The 15,300-nt window shown below is 38.0% G+C and overlaps 1 protein-coding gene and 1 pseudogene across 1 annotated transcript in view; one reads left to right on the top strand and one right to left on the bottom strand.

The window, feature by feature from the left end:
- The window catches only part of PIK3C2A (phosphatidylinositol-4-phosphate 3-kinase catalytic subunit type 2 alpha), a 102,713-nt gene that overhangs the window by 31,859 nt on the left and 55,554 nt on the right, over window positions 1-15,300 (top strand). Inside the window, exon 3 of the mRNA XM_068554606.1 lies at window positions 15,135-15,238. Coding sequence (XP_068410707.1) covers window positions 15,135-15,238 — 104 coding nt within the window. The remainder of the gene's footprint in view (window positions 1-15,134; window positions 15,239-15,300) is intronic.
- Window positions 14,138-14,698, bottom strand: LOC137771933 (phosphatidylethanolamine-binding protein 1 pseudogene; annotated as a pseudogene).

Genomic DNA, 15,300 nt, shown 5'->3' with positions numbered 1-15,300 from the left:
ATTCAGCTAATTAGATCAGCATTTGGCTACTCTTTAGGCACTGAGATTCAACTAGCATTTAGGGGAAGAGAAGCAAATTTTGCATGATTTGGATGGGTTTATGTTGAATTGTTGATTTTTAAAAGCCATTTTAGATGTCTTGGGAGAAAAAAGCAGATATTAAGAAGGTTAAGAAAAAAGGATGAGGATTTCTTTGGATAACACGATCAGAACCCAGAAAAATCTTAACCAGTGCAGTGTTTTCCAAATGTATTTTGACTACAGCTCTCCACTAAGAAATACCTGTTATTAAGGTCTCTTAAGCTTTTCAGTACTGTTTACAAATTTAGTAACAGAACTTCTTAACACCTTTCAATTTAAAAGTCACAGGTTAATTTCACAGTTTAAATTGGAATCATAAATATTTATTCTAATGTCAGATTATTTTCTCTTAATATTCTATGTCACCTTGTCATGGTTTTTGTCTTTGTATTTACAAATAACAGTCATTTCCTAAAGTATTTGAAAGGAGAAGGGAAAACTTTAAGCCAAATCAGGAAGTGTGGGCGGGGGGCTTATACCTAGTAGTGGAGCTGCTGGTTATTCTATGCTTAGCTTTTTGAGGAACCAGCAAACTCTTTTCCATAGTGGCTGCATCACTTTACATTCCCCCCAGCAATGTATGAGAGAGTTCCAGTTTCTTCACATGCTTGCCAACACTTGTTATTTGACATTTTTTTGCATTATAGCCATCCTGATGGATGTGAAGTGATAGCTCATTGTGATTTTGATTTGGGTTTCCCCGTTGACTAGTGGTGTTGAGTATCTTTGCATATGATTATTGGCCACTTCTATATCTTTTTGGAAGAAATGTCTATTTGTCATTTGCCCATTTTAAAAATTGGGTTGTTCATAGCAGCTTTATTGATAATAGCCAAAAAGTGAAACAACCCAAATGTCCATCAGCTGATGAATGGGTATAAGCAAAAGCGGTATGTCTGTACAATGGAATATTATTCACCCATACAAAGGAATGAAGCCCTGATATATGCTACAACATGGATGAACCTTGAAAACATTGTAAGTGAAAGAAGTCAGACACAAAAAAACATGTATGATTCAATTTATATGATATGTCCAGAGAAGGCAAATCCATAGAGAAAGAAAGCAGATTAGTGTTTGCTGGGGGGTTGGAGGAAAGAGGGAATGGAGAATGATTGCTTAATGGGTACAGGGATTTTTTTTGGGGGGGGTGATGAAAGTGTTCTGGAATTAGAACATTTCAGTGTTCTTACCATAGTGGTGATGGTCACATACCATTATGAATGTACTGTGAGCCAACAAATTGTACATTTTTAAATGGTTAATATGGCAGTTTTTATGTTCTATGAACTTTACCTCATTTTTTTTTTTAAAAAAAGGAAGACACTGGTCCCCCTGATCCTCCCATCCTGCTCAGGCCAGGTTACTGCTGGATTCACATTTGGGTCAGTGTTCCAATAGAGAGATCCCTCTCTAACTGTGGATCTCCTTTTTATGGATTTAGCATGAGGGCATGGTGTTTGACACCATGTAGTCTGGATTAGGGGTATCAGAAGTAGTTTGGGAAGGGCAGCTGCCAGTAACTGGAGATCTCAGGAGCTAGGGAAAGTTGCGGTCTCTGCTATCAGGGAAAAAGAAGCCCCTGGTCCTAAAGGTAGCTGAGTTTAGGCTCAGCCTTCCCATTGGTAGAAGGCTGAGCCCCTGATTGTCCAGGCAACCCAGAGTGAGCGTCCAGGTCACTTTCAAATAATCCTCCTGCTCCTTGCATCACACCTTCATGTGTATGCATTTGCACCTCTACAATATATGCATTGTAGCCACAATACATAGATTATCTTGAATTTAATAAAATATTTATAAATGACTTTGGTTTATTTCATTATCTCTGTATCTCTAATTCTAACTTTCCCAGCAGTGGAAATTCATTTATTCACTAAGGGAAATAGATTATTCCAGATGAGCTGAAATTACCATTCCAGGTGAACTCTGGTTATCATCTTAAACAAGTTGAGGTTTCTGGGTCGACCAGAATTACTTGCTATCAGTGATCCAAGACTGGACTCAGAACCTAAGAGCTACATGCTTTTTATCTGTGCTGTAAATGTTCAAACTGAACTCTTCTTTTTTTTTTATAATCACTGAGACAGTAGAGAGTTCCTAAGAATCCTATGAGATCAGAGCGACCCATACCTATTTCACAGTTGAAGAAACTGAAATGTGAAGAAGTTAAGGAATTATTAATTTTTTCATGTAATAATGGTATTGTAATTAGTTAAATGAACTCATATTTTAGAGATATTTAAGATGATAACCACAGTTATCTAGTTTAACCAACTTTATTTCATGGATGAAGAAACTTAGATCCAGAGGGTGACTTATCTCCAACTAATATTTTCTTCTTCAGTTTCTTTGTAACTTAAAACCTGTAGCATAGATTGCCAGTGCTTTTGCTGCAAAACACTTGCTTCCTTTCCCTGTTGCCCTCTATAGTTTAGACTGGTGTTTTCTCCACCCCTTTCCTTTGATGGGGGCAGGGCTGTGATACTCATTTATATCCCTTTCATTGTCTCTCTGCATACATCTTTTCCTACTCATTTTTAATATTTGTCACAGTATCATCTTGATATTTTCCCTATTTGGGGTGCTTTCAGAAATCATCTTGCAGGGCTGATGAGGATAGGTAGTTTCCTAAATATAGAAAAAAATTCCCCTAACAAGATCTGGGAAATCAGATCACATGGGAGTTGCAGAGAATTACTGCTTGCTCAGACTCTAGGAATTAGGCTTCTAGGCAAGTTTTAGCAGAAACATGTTTTTAGATTTTGTTTAAAGTACAGGGGGAAGGATCAAGGAGTAATCAAATTGGTTGCGAGAGACATGAGTCAAAGCCAGGTAAGCAAAAATAACATGACTTGATCCGCTGATCAATCAGAGATGGGAGCTAGATTACTACAGTGTACATCAGTAGCTTTACTAAATGGCACAGTATCTGAATTGAGGTGGCTCAGGCTCCTTAAAGGAGTCTAACTGTGGCATGGCTGAGGAGGTATGTAGTTGTTGATCATTCTGTTATACTCTGCTCTTTTATTTTTTTTTATTTTTTAATAAATTTATTTATTTTTGGCTGCCTTGGGTCTTCGTTGCTGTGCGTGGGCTTTCTCTAGTTGCGGCGGGCGGGGGCTACTCTTCGTTGTGGTGCGCGGGCTTCTCATTGTGGTGGCTTCTTTTGTTGCAGAGCACGGGCTCTAGGCACGCAGGCTCAGTAGTTGTGGCATGCGGGCTTCAGTAGTTGTGGCGCATGGGCTCGAGAGCGCAGGCTCAGTAGTTGTGGCACATGGGCTTAGTTGCTCCACGGCATGTGGGATCTTCCCGGACCAGGGCTCGAACCCATGTCCCCTGCATTGGCAGTCGGATTCTTAACCACTGCGCCACCAGGGAAGTGCCCTCTGCTCTTTTAAAACCCTATGTAATAATTATGTTTGAGCACCACATTCTAAAAGGGACCAGTGGTAGACTAGAGTGTGTCTTGAGAAGAGAAGACTGCAGTGTTCAGGATCTAGAAGCTGTGCTATTTAAGGAACTGTTGAAAAGATTGGAGATATTTTGCCTGAAGAAGAGAATATTAATTGGAGCTAATTCACACGTTGAATCTGAGTTTCTTCATCTGTGATATAAAGTTAGTTGGACTAGATAATTTCTGAGATCCTTTCAGTAATAATATTTAAAGTTTGGAAAGTTGCCCTGTAAAAGAGGAAGTTGACTTTTTTTCTTTTAAAGTTTTATGTTTGGGACATAGGTTCTCAAAGCAGTTCAGGAAGTAGAATACCTGAAAATCATGGTATTCTTGTAAAAAAAAGGTGAAATAGTTATGTTCTAAGTTTTCCAATACATTAAGTGCGTTGCTTTGTGCAAATTAAGTAGTACTTTGTGCTAGATTTTAATAGACAAGTGGTAACAGGTGTAAAAGTTAAAATAACCTTTCATAGAAAGCTTAAAATTACTCAAATCCTATTTGTTTATATTTTTCTCTATGAATTGAGAAATTCAGTTTAGTAACTTAGTTTTAAAATTCATTGTCCCAAAAAGTAGAACAAAGACCAATGGGGACTAAAATTCAAAGAGGCAGGTATACAGTTAAATATCAATAAAGGAACTTATAAATAGCCATTTGGTAATGGTTCCTCTCAGGTGGTCAATGCATAGTTATTGGAGGTCTTTAACCAGAGGTTTAGTGTGCACTTGTTACAAATGCTATAAAAAGATTTTTATTTTCAAAGAAAAGTTCTAAGCCCTTTTATTAACACTAAAATTTCATCATTTTGTTTGTGTACAAGAAGATAAAGTTTGACTTGGTTTAGCCCCAAAGGGGGAGGTAAACAGAACACTAATAATAGGCTGATTTAAGAAGTCTGTGGCACAAACATTGGCATGGAACTTCTAATTTTTCACACACCATTCATCTCTATTTAAAAACTTTTCCCTGAGGTTCAGATTTTTTGTTGGGAAATAAGATTGCAGTGCTATTCTTTATAATTACTTTACATACTTAAGTATTCATTTCCTGTAAGAATTTTATGCTTTGTGGTAAAAACTCTGAAGGGTGTTTTTCTTCTCACTCAGCAGTCTTACTTCCTATTTCCTTCTAGTGTCTTTTGTTCATAATAATCTAAATACTTTAGTTCAAATTTTTGTTTCCAAAACCAGGAAAAGGCATAGTACTTAAAACTGTCTTCTGGCAATTTAAGTTTAAATCACACTTTTAGTTAATAGCTATAATTTAGCTACTTTGAATAGATCCCAAAGATTTTAGTAATGAAGCAAATTATTTTCATAGAATTGGTTTTACAAAGTTCTGTGGCTATTGACTCTTTCTAAAAGTTGATTAACCCTATAAACATGTATATCCCCATTAGCACAATGTCTAATGTTAATTTTAAAGGAGAGGTAAAGTTGAATAAAATGTGGTTTTTTATTGTCTAGCTGAATATAGTATATTAGTTGAGTAGATTACTGAAGTCTCTATAAAATTTTGGTAACGAAGTAACCAACTTTGTTCTGAAAAGCAACTGATATGTTTATATTTAATGCTTAAAATACATTTATTGAAAACTTGGTGTTCCATCTAATTTCTGGGGTAAGATGGCATGAACCTGGGACTTGTTTAGGTGTAAAGCTTTCCCATGTTCTTATAAATGCTTCGTAGAGTATGCACTGATAAGTTTTTGTGAATTATTGCAAACCTGCATCAATTTCCTTAAACCCTTAATTTACCCTTTCCACCTCTCCTTGGCCTCACTACCTTTTTTAAAAATTGAATTATAATTGACCTACAACACTGTTAGTTCCAGGTGCACAACATAATTTAGTGATTTGGCATTTCTGTACATTACAAAATGATTACCATGATAAGTCTAGTTACCATTTGTCACTATGCAAAGTTATTACAATATTATTGACAGTATTCCTCATGCTTTACATTTATCCCCATGACTCATTTATTTAGTAACTGGAAGTTTGTACCACTTAATTTCCTTCACCTATTTCATTCCCCCACTCCCAACCCCCGCCCCCGACCTCCCCTCTGTTCTTTTTCTCTTCTTTTTTTAAAAAAAATATTTACTTATTTAGGCTGTGCTGGGACTTAGTTGTGGCATGTGGACTTCTTAGTTGTGGCATATGAACTGTTAGTTGCAGCATGCATGCAGGATCTAGTTCCCCCACCAGGGATCGAACCTGGGCCCCCTGCACTGGGAGCACGGAGTCTTACACACTGGACCACCAGGGAAGTCCCTCCCCTCTGTTCTTTATATCTATGAACCTGTCTCTGTTTTGTTATATTCATTCATTTGTATTGCTTCTTAGGTTTCACATATAAGTGAAATCATATGGTATTTCTCTGTCTGACTTATTTCACTTAGTATAATAACCTCTAGGTCCATCCATGTTGTCCCAAATGGTGAGATTTCTTTTCTTTTTTTAATGATTGAGTAATATTCCATTGTATATATATACCATGTCTTCTTTATCCATTCATCTGTCAGTAGACACTTAGGTTGCTTCCATATCTTGGCTATTGTAAATAATGCTGCAGTGAATATAGGGGTGCATGTATCTTGTCAAATTACTGTTTCTGTTTTCTTCAGAAAAATACCCAAAAGTGGAATTGCTGGATCATATGGTAGTTCTATTTTTAATTTTTTGAGGAACCTCCATACTGTTTTCCATAGTGGCTGTATCAATTTACATCCTGCCAGCAAGTGCACTAGGGTACCCTTTTCTCCACATCCTCACCAGCACTTGTTATTTGTTGTCTCTTTGACAATAGCCATTCTGACAGGCGTGAGGTGATAACTTCATTGTGGTTTTGATTTGCATTTCCCTGATGATTAGTGATGTTGAGCATCTTTTCATGTGTCTGTTGGCCATATACCTTCTTTTGAAAAATGCCATTTTTAAAATCAAATTGTTTGTTTTTTTGATATTGAGTTGTATGAGTTCTTTGTATATTTTGAATATTAACTCCTTATCAGCTATATCCTTTACAAATATCTTCTCCCGTTCAGTAGACCACCTGTTCATTTTGTTGATGTTTCCTTTGCTGTACAAAAGCTTTTTAGTTTGGTGTAGTACCATTCATTTCTTTCTACTTTTGTTTCCCTTGCCTAAGGAGACATATTCAAAAAAATATTGCTAAGATTGATGTCAAAGAGCATACTGCCTGATTTCTTCCAGAAGTTTTATGGTTTCAGGTCTTACATTTAAGTCTTTAATTCATTTTTTAAAATTAATTAATTAATTAATTTAGTTTTGGCTGTGTTGGGTCTTTGTTTCTGTGCGAGGGCTTTCTCTAGTTGCAGCAAGCAGGGGCCACTCTTCATCACGGTGCGCAGGCCTCTCACTATCGCGGCCTCTCTTGTTGCGGAGCATAGGCTTCAGATGCGCAGGCTCAGTAGTTGTGGCTCACGGGCCTAGTTGCTCTGCGGCATGTGGGATCTTCCCAGACCAGGGCCCGAAACCGTGTCCCCTGCATTGGCAGGCGGATTCTCAACCACTGCACCACCAGGGAAGCCCTTTAATTCATTTTGAATTTAATTGTGTATATGGTGAGAGAAAGTCCAGTTTGATCCTTTTTCATGTAGCTGTCCAGTTTTCCCAGCACCATTTATTGAAGAGGCTATCCTTTTCCCCATTATATATTCTTGCCTCCTTTGTCATAGATTAATTCACCATGTAAGTGTGGGTTTATTTCTGGGCTCTCTGTTCTGGTCCATTAATTGATGTTTCTGTTTTTGTGCTGGTACCATACTGTCTTGATTACTGTAGCTTTGTAGGGTAGTTTGAAATCAGGGAGCATGATACCTCCAGTTTTGTTCTTCTTACTCAGGATTGTTTTGACTATTGGGGGGGGTCTTTTGTGTTTCCATACACATTTTAGAATTGTTTGTTCTAGTTCTGTGAAGAATGCCATTGGTTTTTTTTTTTTTGGCTGCGCTGCACAGCATGTGGGATCTTAGTTCCCTAAGCAGGGATCAAACCTGTGCCACCTGCAGTGGAAGCTCAGAGTCTTAACCACTGGACTGCCAGGGAAGTCCCGCCATTGGTATTTTGTTAAGGATTGTATTGAATCTGTAGATTGCTTTGGGTATTATGGCCATTTTAACAATATTAATTCTTCCAATCCATGAATACAGTATATATTTCCACTTGTGTCATCTTCACTTTCTTTCATCGGTATCTTATAGTTTCCCGAGTACAGGTCTTTTACCTGTATTGGTTAGATTTATTCCTAGGTATTTTATTATAATATTTTTGACACAACTGTAAATAGGATTGTTTTCTTAATTTCTCCTTCTGCCAGTTCTTGTTAGTGTATAGAAATACAACAGATTTGTATATATTAATTTTGTATCCTACTGAATTCATTTATTAGGTCTAACAGTTTTTTGGTGGCATCTTTAGGTTCTCTGTATCATATGTCATATGCAAACAGTGACAATTTACTTCTTCCTTTCCAATTTGGATTCCTTTTCTTTTTCTCGTCTGATTGCTCTGGCTAGGACTTCCAATTACCTTTTTTTTTTTTTTTTAAATAGTGAGGTCAAGGTTATTCTTTGTATGCACTTGCCCACCTCAGATTTATTTGCCTCTTCTTTCTGGTTTGGAGGGAAGAGATATTCCTTCTCTTTTCCCAGACTTAACTCTTTCACCTCTTTTCTTGTTCCTGTCTCCCCAAAGTATTTTTTACAATTATTCTTCAAAGTGGAATTTGTACTTATTGCTTTTCCAGTTCCTCAACATCCTCTCTTGTTCCTATCGTATTGCAGAAACTTGTTTCTGGTAGTATGAATACTAATTGCCAATCTAGTGACCATACTCACTGTCCATCCTTATTGCTTCATTTGCAACAATTGACCACGTTCCTTTCTTGAAACTTCTCTTCTGTTGCCCTGGTTAAGTCTACTTCCTAGTTTTCCTCCTGTAATCTTTGAATCGTTTTCCTTGTCTAGTTTCTAAACATAGGCATTCCCCCAAGGTTTTGTTTTTGGTTGTTTTTTAATATATCTTATCTGTTCTCTCTTGGTCATTGCTTTATTCTTGAGGCTCTGAGATAGAGTTTGAAAGCTCCTGATCTAGACTCCTTGGCTGTCTGTGGTTGAGATGCAGTGATGATTAATTTTATGTGTCAGTTTGACTGGGCTATGGGGTCCTCAGACATTCGGTCAAACATTATTCTGGGTATGTCTGTAACGATGCTTCTGGATGAGATTAATATTTGAATTTGTAGACCGAGTAAAGGCAGATTGCTCTCCCTAAAGTGGTGGGCCTCACCCTAACAGTTGAAGGCTTGAATAGAACAAAAGGGCTGACCCTACCACCAAAAAAGGGGAATTCCTTCAACTTGACTGCCTTTGAGTTGGAACATTGGGGTTTTTTCCCTGACTTTGGACTCAAACTGAAACATCGGCTTTTCCTGGGTCTTGAGCCTGCCATACTCAGACTTAGAACTATACTGTCAGCTCTCTTGGGTCTCCAGTTTGCTGACTGCAGGTCTTGAGACTTGGCATCCTTTATAATCAATCACATGAGCCAATTTCTTATAATAAATCTCTCTCTCTCCATTCATATGTGTATAAAGAGATGTCCCAGCTTGATGTCCAGTGGGTGCAGTCCCTTATGTATCCCTCAGCCTCCTGAAGAGACTGTCTCCTGTTGATGGAACTTGGACCCAAAGTCCATTTGGCTGGGATATTGCTCTGTCAGTGATCCTGATGGATGCTGACAACAATTAGCAGAGAGAAATTTCCCTGTAGAAAAGTGCAGAAATTGGATGATTCCCAGTTCTTTGTCTTTAGCTCTGGAATAGAATTTTGTAATAGAGTATTTCTAGATGATGACCAAACATCTACATGGATTTCCAAACCCAAAATATTTACTAGAGAGCTCAGTGTCTTCCCCCACAAACCTCTTTGTTTCATATATTGGATAATGACATTAGTGATTTTTTCTTATTATCATTTGCCTCTTTCATTCATTGAAAAATATTTGAGGGGACTTCCCTGGTGGTCCAGTGGGTAAGACTCTGCACTTTCAATGCAGGGGGCCCTGGTTGGGGAACTAGATCCTGAATACGTGCCGCAACTAAGAGTTTGTATGCCGCAACTAAGAAGCCCACACGCTGCAACTAAAACATCCCACGTGCTATAATGAAGATCCTGCATGCCACAACTAAGACCCGGCAAAGCCAGGTCTTAAATAAATATTAAATAAATAAATAAATATTTTTTTAAAAAAAAGAAAGGCTCTTGTTAAAAAAAATAAAGAAAAAAAAAGAAAAATATTTGAGGACAAAATGTGTGGGGTACAAATATTAACCATTCACAGACCTCATCCTTAAAGAACTTGGGTTAGAAGGGGGAGACAAGATGTATGTGCATATAACTGCAGTATGTAATAGAAAGTCGTGAGTGCTGCATAAAAGTTTGTGCAAGATCAGTGGAGGAAAGAGATGATTTGATGCTTAAGTTGTTTTGGAGTTTGAGGAAGGGATCAGGAGCAAGAGTTGAGGGAGTTGGTGTGAAATTAAAAAAAAATTTTTTTTTGGTTCCAGAAAGAGTGGAGAAAAACAAAAAAATGCTAATGTTAATGTAAAGATGAAATCATTGGCAGCCCAGCTGTTTTTTACTTTGTGAGCAGAACATTTGTGTTAATTTTCCAGATTCTATTATTAACTTGATGTATGACTAGATAATTGGTTATTATAATCTATTTCTGTCACCATCAGTTGAAACTTATAACTTGCTTGAAAGGAAGTACCTAATACATGAGAGGCACTGTAAAAAATACTTTTTTGATTAAAAAAAAAAAAAGCATCTAGAAATGCCACTAAGGAGATTCAGAATCTATTAATCAGTGGAACATGAAAAACAAACAGAGTTAAAGAAGGAAAGATGGTTACTAGGTCAACAAAAATACAGATTTTTTATAGCATTGCTCCTGCAAAGGTCACAATGCTGTTTTTCTCTCATTGTGTTTTAAAGGTTTTTTTTTTCAGGAGACTTTGTTGTGAGGTACTAGAATGGCATAGTGAGTAAGCTAGGTTGCCTGGGTTGAAATCCTAACTCTGATTATATTAGTCATGTGACCTCATGTGCCTCATTAACTTCTCTGTGCCTCATTTTTTAATCTGTAAAATGGGGATAATAGTAATGTTACCCACCTACTAGAGCTTTGTGAGAAATAAACAATATATACATACATATATATATATACACACACACACACACACACACACACACATACATGACTGTAAATTTCTTACAACAGAACCTGACATGTAAGAAGTGCTCAGTATTTGCTAGATATTTTTTTCTGCGGTAAAATACATATAACAAAATTACCAGATTAACCATTTTAAGGTGTTCACTTCAGTGGTATTAAATATATTCACATTGTTGTGCAACCATCACCACCAATCATCCCCATAACTCTTTTCATCTTGTAAAACTGAAACTATACCCATTAAATAGTAACTCTCCATTCTCCCCTCCCCCTGGCCCCTGGCAACCACCATTCTACTTTCTGTCTTAATGATTTTGAATACTCTAAGTACCTCATATAAGTGGAATCATATAATATTTGTCATTTTGTGACAGTCTTATTTCACTTATCATAATGTCCTCAAGGTTCATCCATATTGTACCATATTGCAAAATTTTCTTTCTTTTTAAGGCTGAATAATATTCCACTGTATTCCTCATTTTGCTTGCTTTTCCATTCATCTGTTGGTTTATACTTGGATTGCTTCCATGTTTTAGCTATTGTGAATAATGCTGCTATGAGCATGGGTGTACAAATATCTCTTTGATACCTGCTTTCAATTCTTTTGGGTATAGACCCAGAAGTAGAATTGCTGGATCATATGGTAATTCTATTTTTAATTGTTTGAGAAACTTACCACATCGTTTTACACAGTGGCTGCACCATTTTACATTACTACCAACGGTGCCCAAGGGTTCCAGTGTCTCCACATTGTTGCTAACATTTGTTGTTTTCTGTTTTTTGTTTTTAATAGTAGCCATCCTAGTGAGTGTGAGGTGGTATCTCACTGTAATTTAGATATTATTTTTAATAATAATAATAATTAGAAAAAGTACTTAGAAATGCTAGGAGGGAAGAAATGCTTCATACTGAATACTCATAAAAGACATTGTAGATGAAGTGGCATTCCATTGGGCCTTAAACAATTAATAGATCTTTGACTTGTGTTGTGAGGGAAGGTTAGGAGTAAAGCATTGAAGACAAAGATTCAGAGGCAAGATAGTTTAGTTTGTGTTTCATAGGAACAGGATATGATTCAAGCTAACTTGGACATAATATTCACTTGAAGTTCTGGGAAATACTATTGGATTAGATTGTGGCAAACTTGGGGTGGCAAACCAGAGGGTTTCTTTAGAAATATAAAATATAAAAATCCATTTTTCAGGTAGTATGGTCTATTTGCTACAATACTTGTTTCTGTAACACAGATTAACTTCTGTAATTGGTAAATATGGGATTGATGTCAGTATAATGGGGAGGTAGCATTCGTTCAAAAATAATCTTTCCCAGCATATTAACATTTCAAAGCAATCTAGAACAAACTCTCTCATAATTAAAGGGAATGCCTTAGTAATACAAGAAAATATTAGGAAAACACTGAAAGTCCTGCAGAAGTGAAAATGGTGGCTACAAGAACAGTTCCACATTCCACAGGGTTAAGCATTCTGGTGAAGCAGTGAGTGCAGACAGAGAAGCTGTGAAGACATTTCTGTTTGCATTAAGAACTTTGGTGAAGAAGTCTACACCCTGGGGTATATTTTTAACTTCATTGAAATTGGTCTTTGCTAGAAGCAAATGCCCTTCAGAATCCATATAACAAATTAGGAAGCAGGAGCTCCAGGGTTTAAGGAGGCTTCAGAGGATCAAAGACCATAATTCAAGGTGCAAATTCAAGTGGAGATTTAACTGCGCTAGTGTTTCTGTAAAGACTTCTTATTGTTTTAGTTAGGGCTTTGATTACACTGATTTTTGAGTAGTCTGCCTTAACTCTGTTTTTCCTATGAGCTCTGTTATTTGTAGTAGCAATTTTTCTAGAACTCAGGGCTGGTCACTTCCCCATCTACATATCACATTCTAGCAGAAAGGGCTCTGCCACATTATAAAAGCAGTAAATTAATAAAGGAATTGTTGTCCTGAATTTTCAGTTTAATTTTCTGACAAAATCTTCTTGTTTGCTATGGTTATGGAAATCCATTACAACTCTTGAAATTTATACACTGTGTTCTCATTCACTCAAGTTTTAATTGAGAATGTTCCCATTTTAATTTTAAAGGAAATTTACATTTGAAATTTGTGCTAAATCAAGTATTTTTACGTAGTAAGTCAAAACACCTCTAAATGGACTCTGCTGCTTGGCTGTGCTTGGGTAGTGAATTTATCTTCCTAAATGTGGCACACAAATTTTGATCAGACATAAACTTAACTTTTGAAGGACTGTCAGGGTGTTTGTACAAGTTTATTAACATAGAAAATGCCCACTAACTCCTAAAACTCATTCTCTTACATAAAGAACCAGATGCTTTCTTGGAATTTGAGACCTAAGTTGAATATATAGAATTCCTGGTTTATTAGAGGAGTCCCAAATGGGCTTGCCATCTTCATTTTCTTAAAACAGAGCCTAGTCCTTTAATTTCATTCAGCTGTTAACTTTCTGAAGTGTTCATTTCTGGAAGATTTTGAATGGAAATGTCTTTAGCGTTCCATTCTTATTGACTGATACAAAGTACAGCCTATTTCTACTTTTTTTTTTTTTTCCATCTACACGTTTTTATTTTTATTCACCTATAAGCAAATAGCAGAATTAACACAACATTCAGCAACTCCAGACCGGCTTTTCTTACACCGAGGAGAGATCAATGTAACACGCACAGACTTTCGGATTTCTGATGACCTCTCACTCAGCCCTGCAGCTCATCTAGATGGCCAAGCTTTAACAGCAAAGTGACTCTCTCCCTATTGCTTTTTCCAGTATTGCTCTTTAAAAGAGCCAGAGCGGGACACTGACAGCCAATAACCAGCCTGAGATGTATCACGTTGGGGGCTAGTGGACGTGCCGGCCCCTGGTTGTCTTAGTGAGAGACAGGGCCCTGAAAACAAATGCCAGAAGATGCCGTCACACACAGTCCTGGGCTCGGGCTCACAAAGGCAGAGGCAATCAATCTTTTCTTTTTTTCAACCTCCCTTAAAGATTCTTTGATGCTCTGTTCTAATACTGCAGACCTGGTCTTTTTACCAGAATTTTTTTCCTCTTTAACGTCTGGGTTGTTATTCTTATATTAACATTTTGATGACTCCATCCTAGTACCAAAGTATCCCCCACCAAAACGGAGTTCAGATTTGATCAAAACATAAACCCCCTAGAATTATAAAGGACAGGCAGAAGGAAAAGACACCCTAAACCTAAATCTGACTGCTCAGGCCTCGGGGCAGGGGGAAGGGAAGAAATCTACATGCATCACTAAACTGAAACACTGCTTGGGAACTCTGGGACGATGTCCATCTCCTGGCTTTCCTCTACTTCCCAGACAGCTGCTCGTAGAGTTTGGACACATAGTCATCCCATTCGGCCTGGTAACACGTGCCGGCCCCCGGAGCCCCCGAGCTCGTACTTTTTGCGGAAATTCACCACCTTGAATCTGCCACTGTGGTCTCCAGATCGGTTGCTGAGAATGGGCTCATCACACTTCAGTGGCCTGTCCTGCTCATAAACCAGCCAGACGCAGTGGTGAAGGCCTGTGCCCTTGGGAGGCCCAGAGCCCACATAATCGGAGAGGACCGTGCCACTGCTGATGTCGTTGCCCTTCATGTTGACCACTAGGAAATGGTGCCATTCCCTGTATTTGGGGTCCTTCCTGCTGGGAGCATCCGGGTCTGTCAAGACCAAGGTATACAATTTACCTGGATGAAGGCCGTCCCATGCAATGCTGGTGGGCCGGTTCTTAACCTGGGTGGGTGTCAGCACTTTGCCCAGCTCGTCAACCTCCGCCCCGCCATATTTGACCTGCAGTGGGTGCTGCGGCCTCTCGTCCACTTCCTGCAGGCTCAAAGGCCCGGACCGCTTGCTGAGGTCCACGGGCATCACGGAGCCAAGAGGGGCGGACAGCAGGGAAAGCAGCGGGAGGACTCGCGCAGGGTAGTAGTCCAGACTCCCAGCCCTATTTCTACTTCTGAGCAAGTAAAACCAATGAACTTTAAAATAAGGCTTGGGACTTCCCTGGCGGTCCAGTGGTTAAAGACTGCGCTTCCAATGCAGGGGGCGCGGGGTAATGCCTGGTCAGGGAACTAAGATCCCACATGACACGCGGCCTGGCCAAAATTTTTTTTAAAAAAAAGGCTTAGTTGGCATTACTTTTACAAAGATAGAAATCCATACTTTAAAACTTTGTTACTGATATGATTTATTTTACCTCCATATTTTTGTACATATTTTCATAAAAATGTGTTTGTGCTATGTTGCTATTTAGCGTTTTGGGGATCTTTTACTTTTAAAATAAAAACACTTTTTTTCATTACAGAAGGGCCCAAATGGGACCAGTACTTTGCCAACTGAAAGTTCTCTTCTACAAGAAATTGAAGTACAGAATGAGGAAGTGGCAGCTTTTTGTCAATCCATTACAAAGTAAGAAATTTTTCTTTATAAAGATTATTTTTTATTAAGTAATTTAAAAAAATTTATCTTAA

The sequence above is a fragment of the Eschrichtius robustus genome, chromosome 11 (assembly GCF_028021215.1).
Source record: "Eschrichtius robustus isolate mEscRob2 chromosome 11, mEscRob2.pri, whole genome shotgun sequence".
NCBI classification, from domain to species: domain Eukaryota; kingdom Metazoa; phylum Chordata; class Mammalia; order Artiodactyla; family Eschrichtiidae; genus Eschrichtius; species Eschrichtius robustus.
Note: the sequence above shows the minus strand (reverse complement) of the source record. Positions and strands in the feature narration are given on the sequence as shown.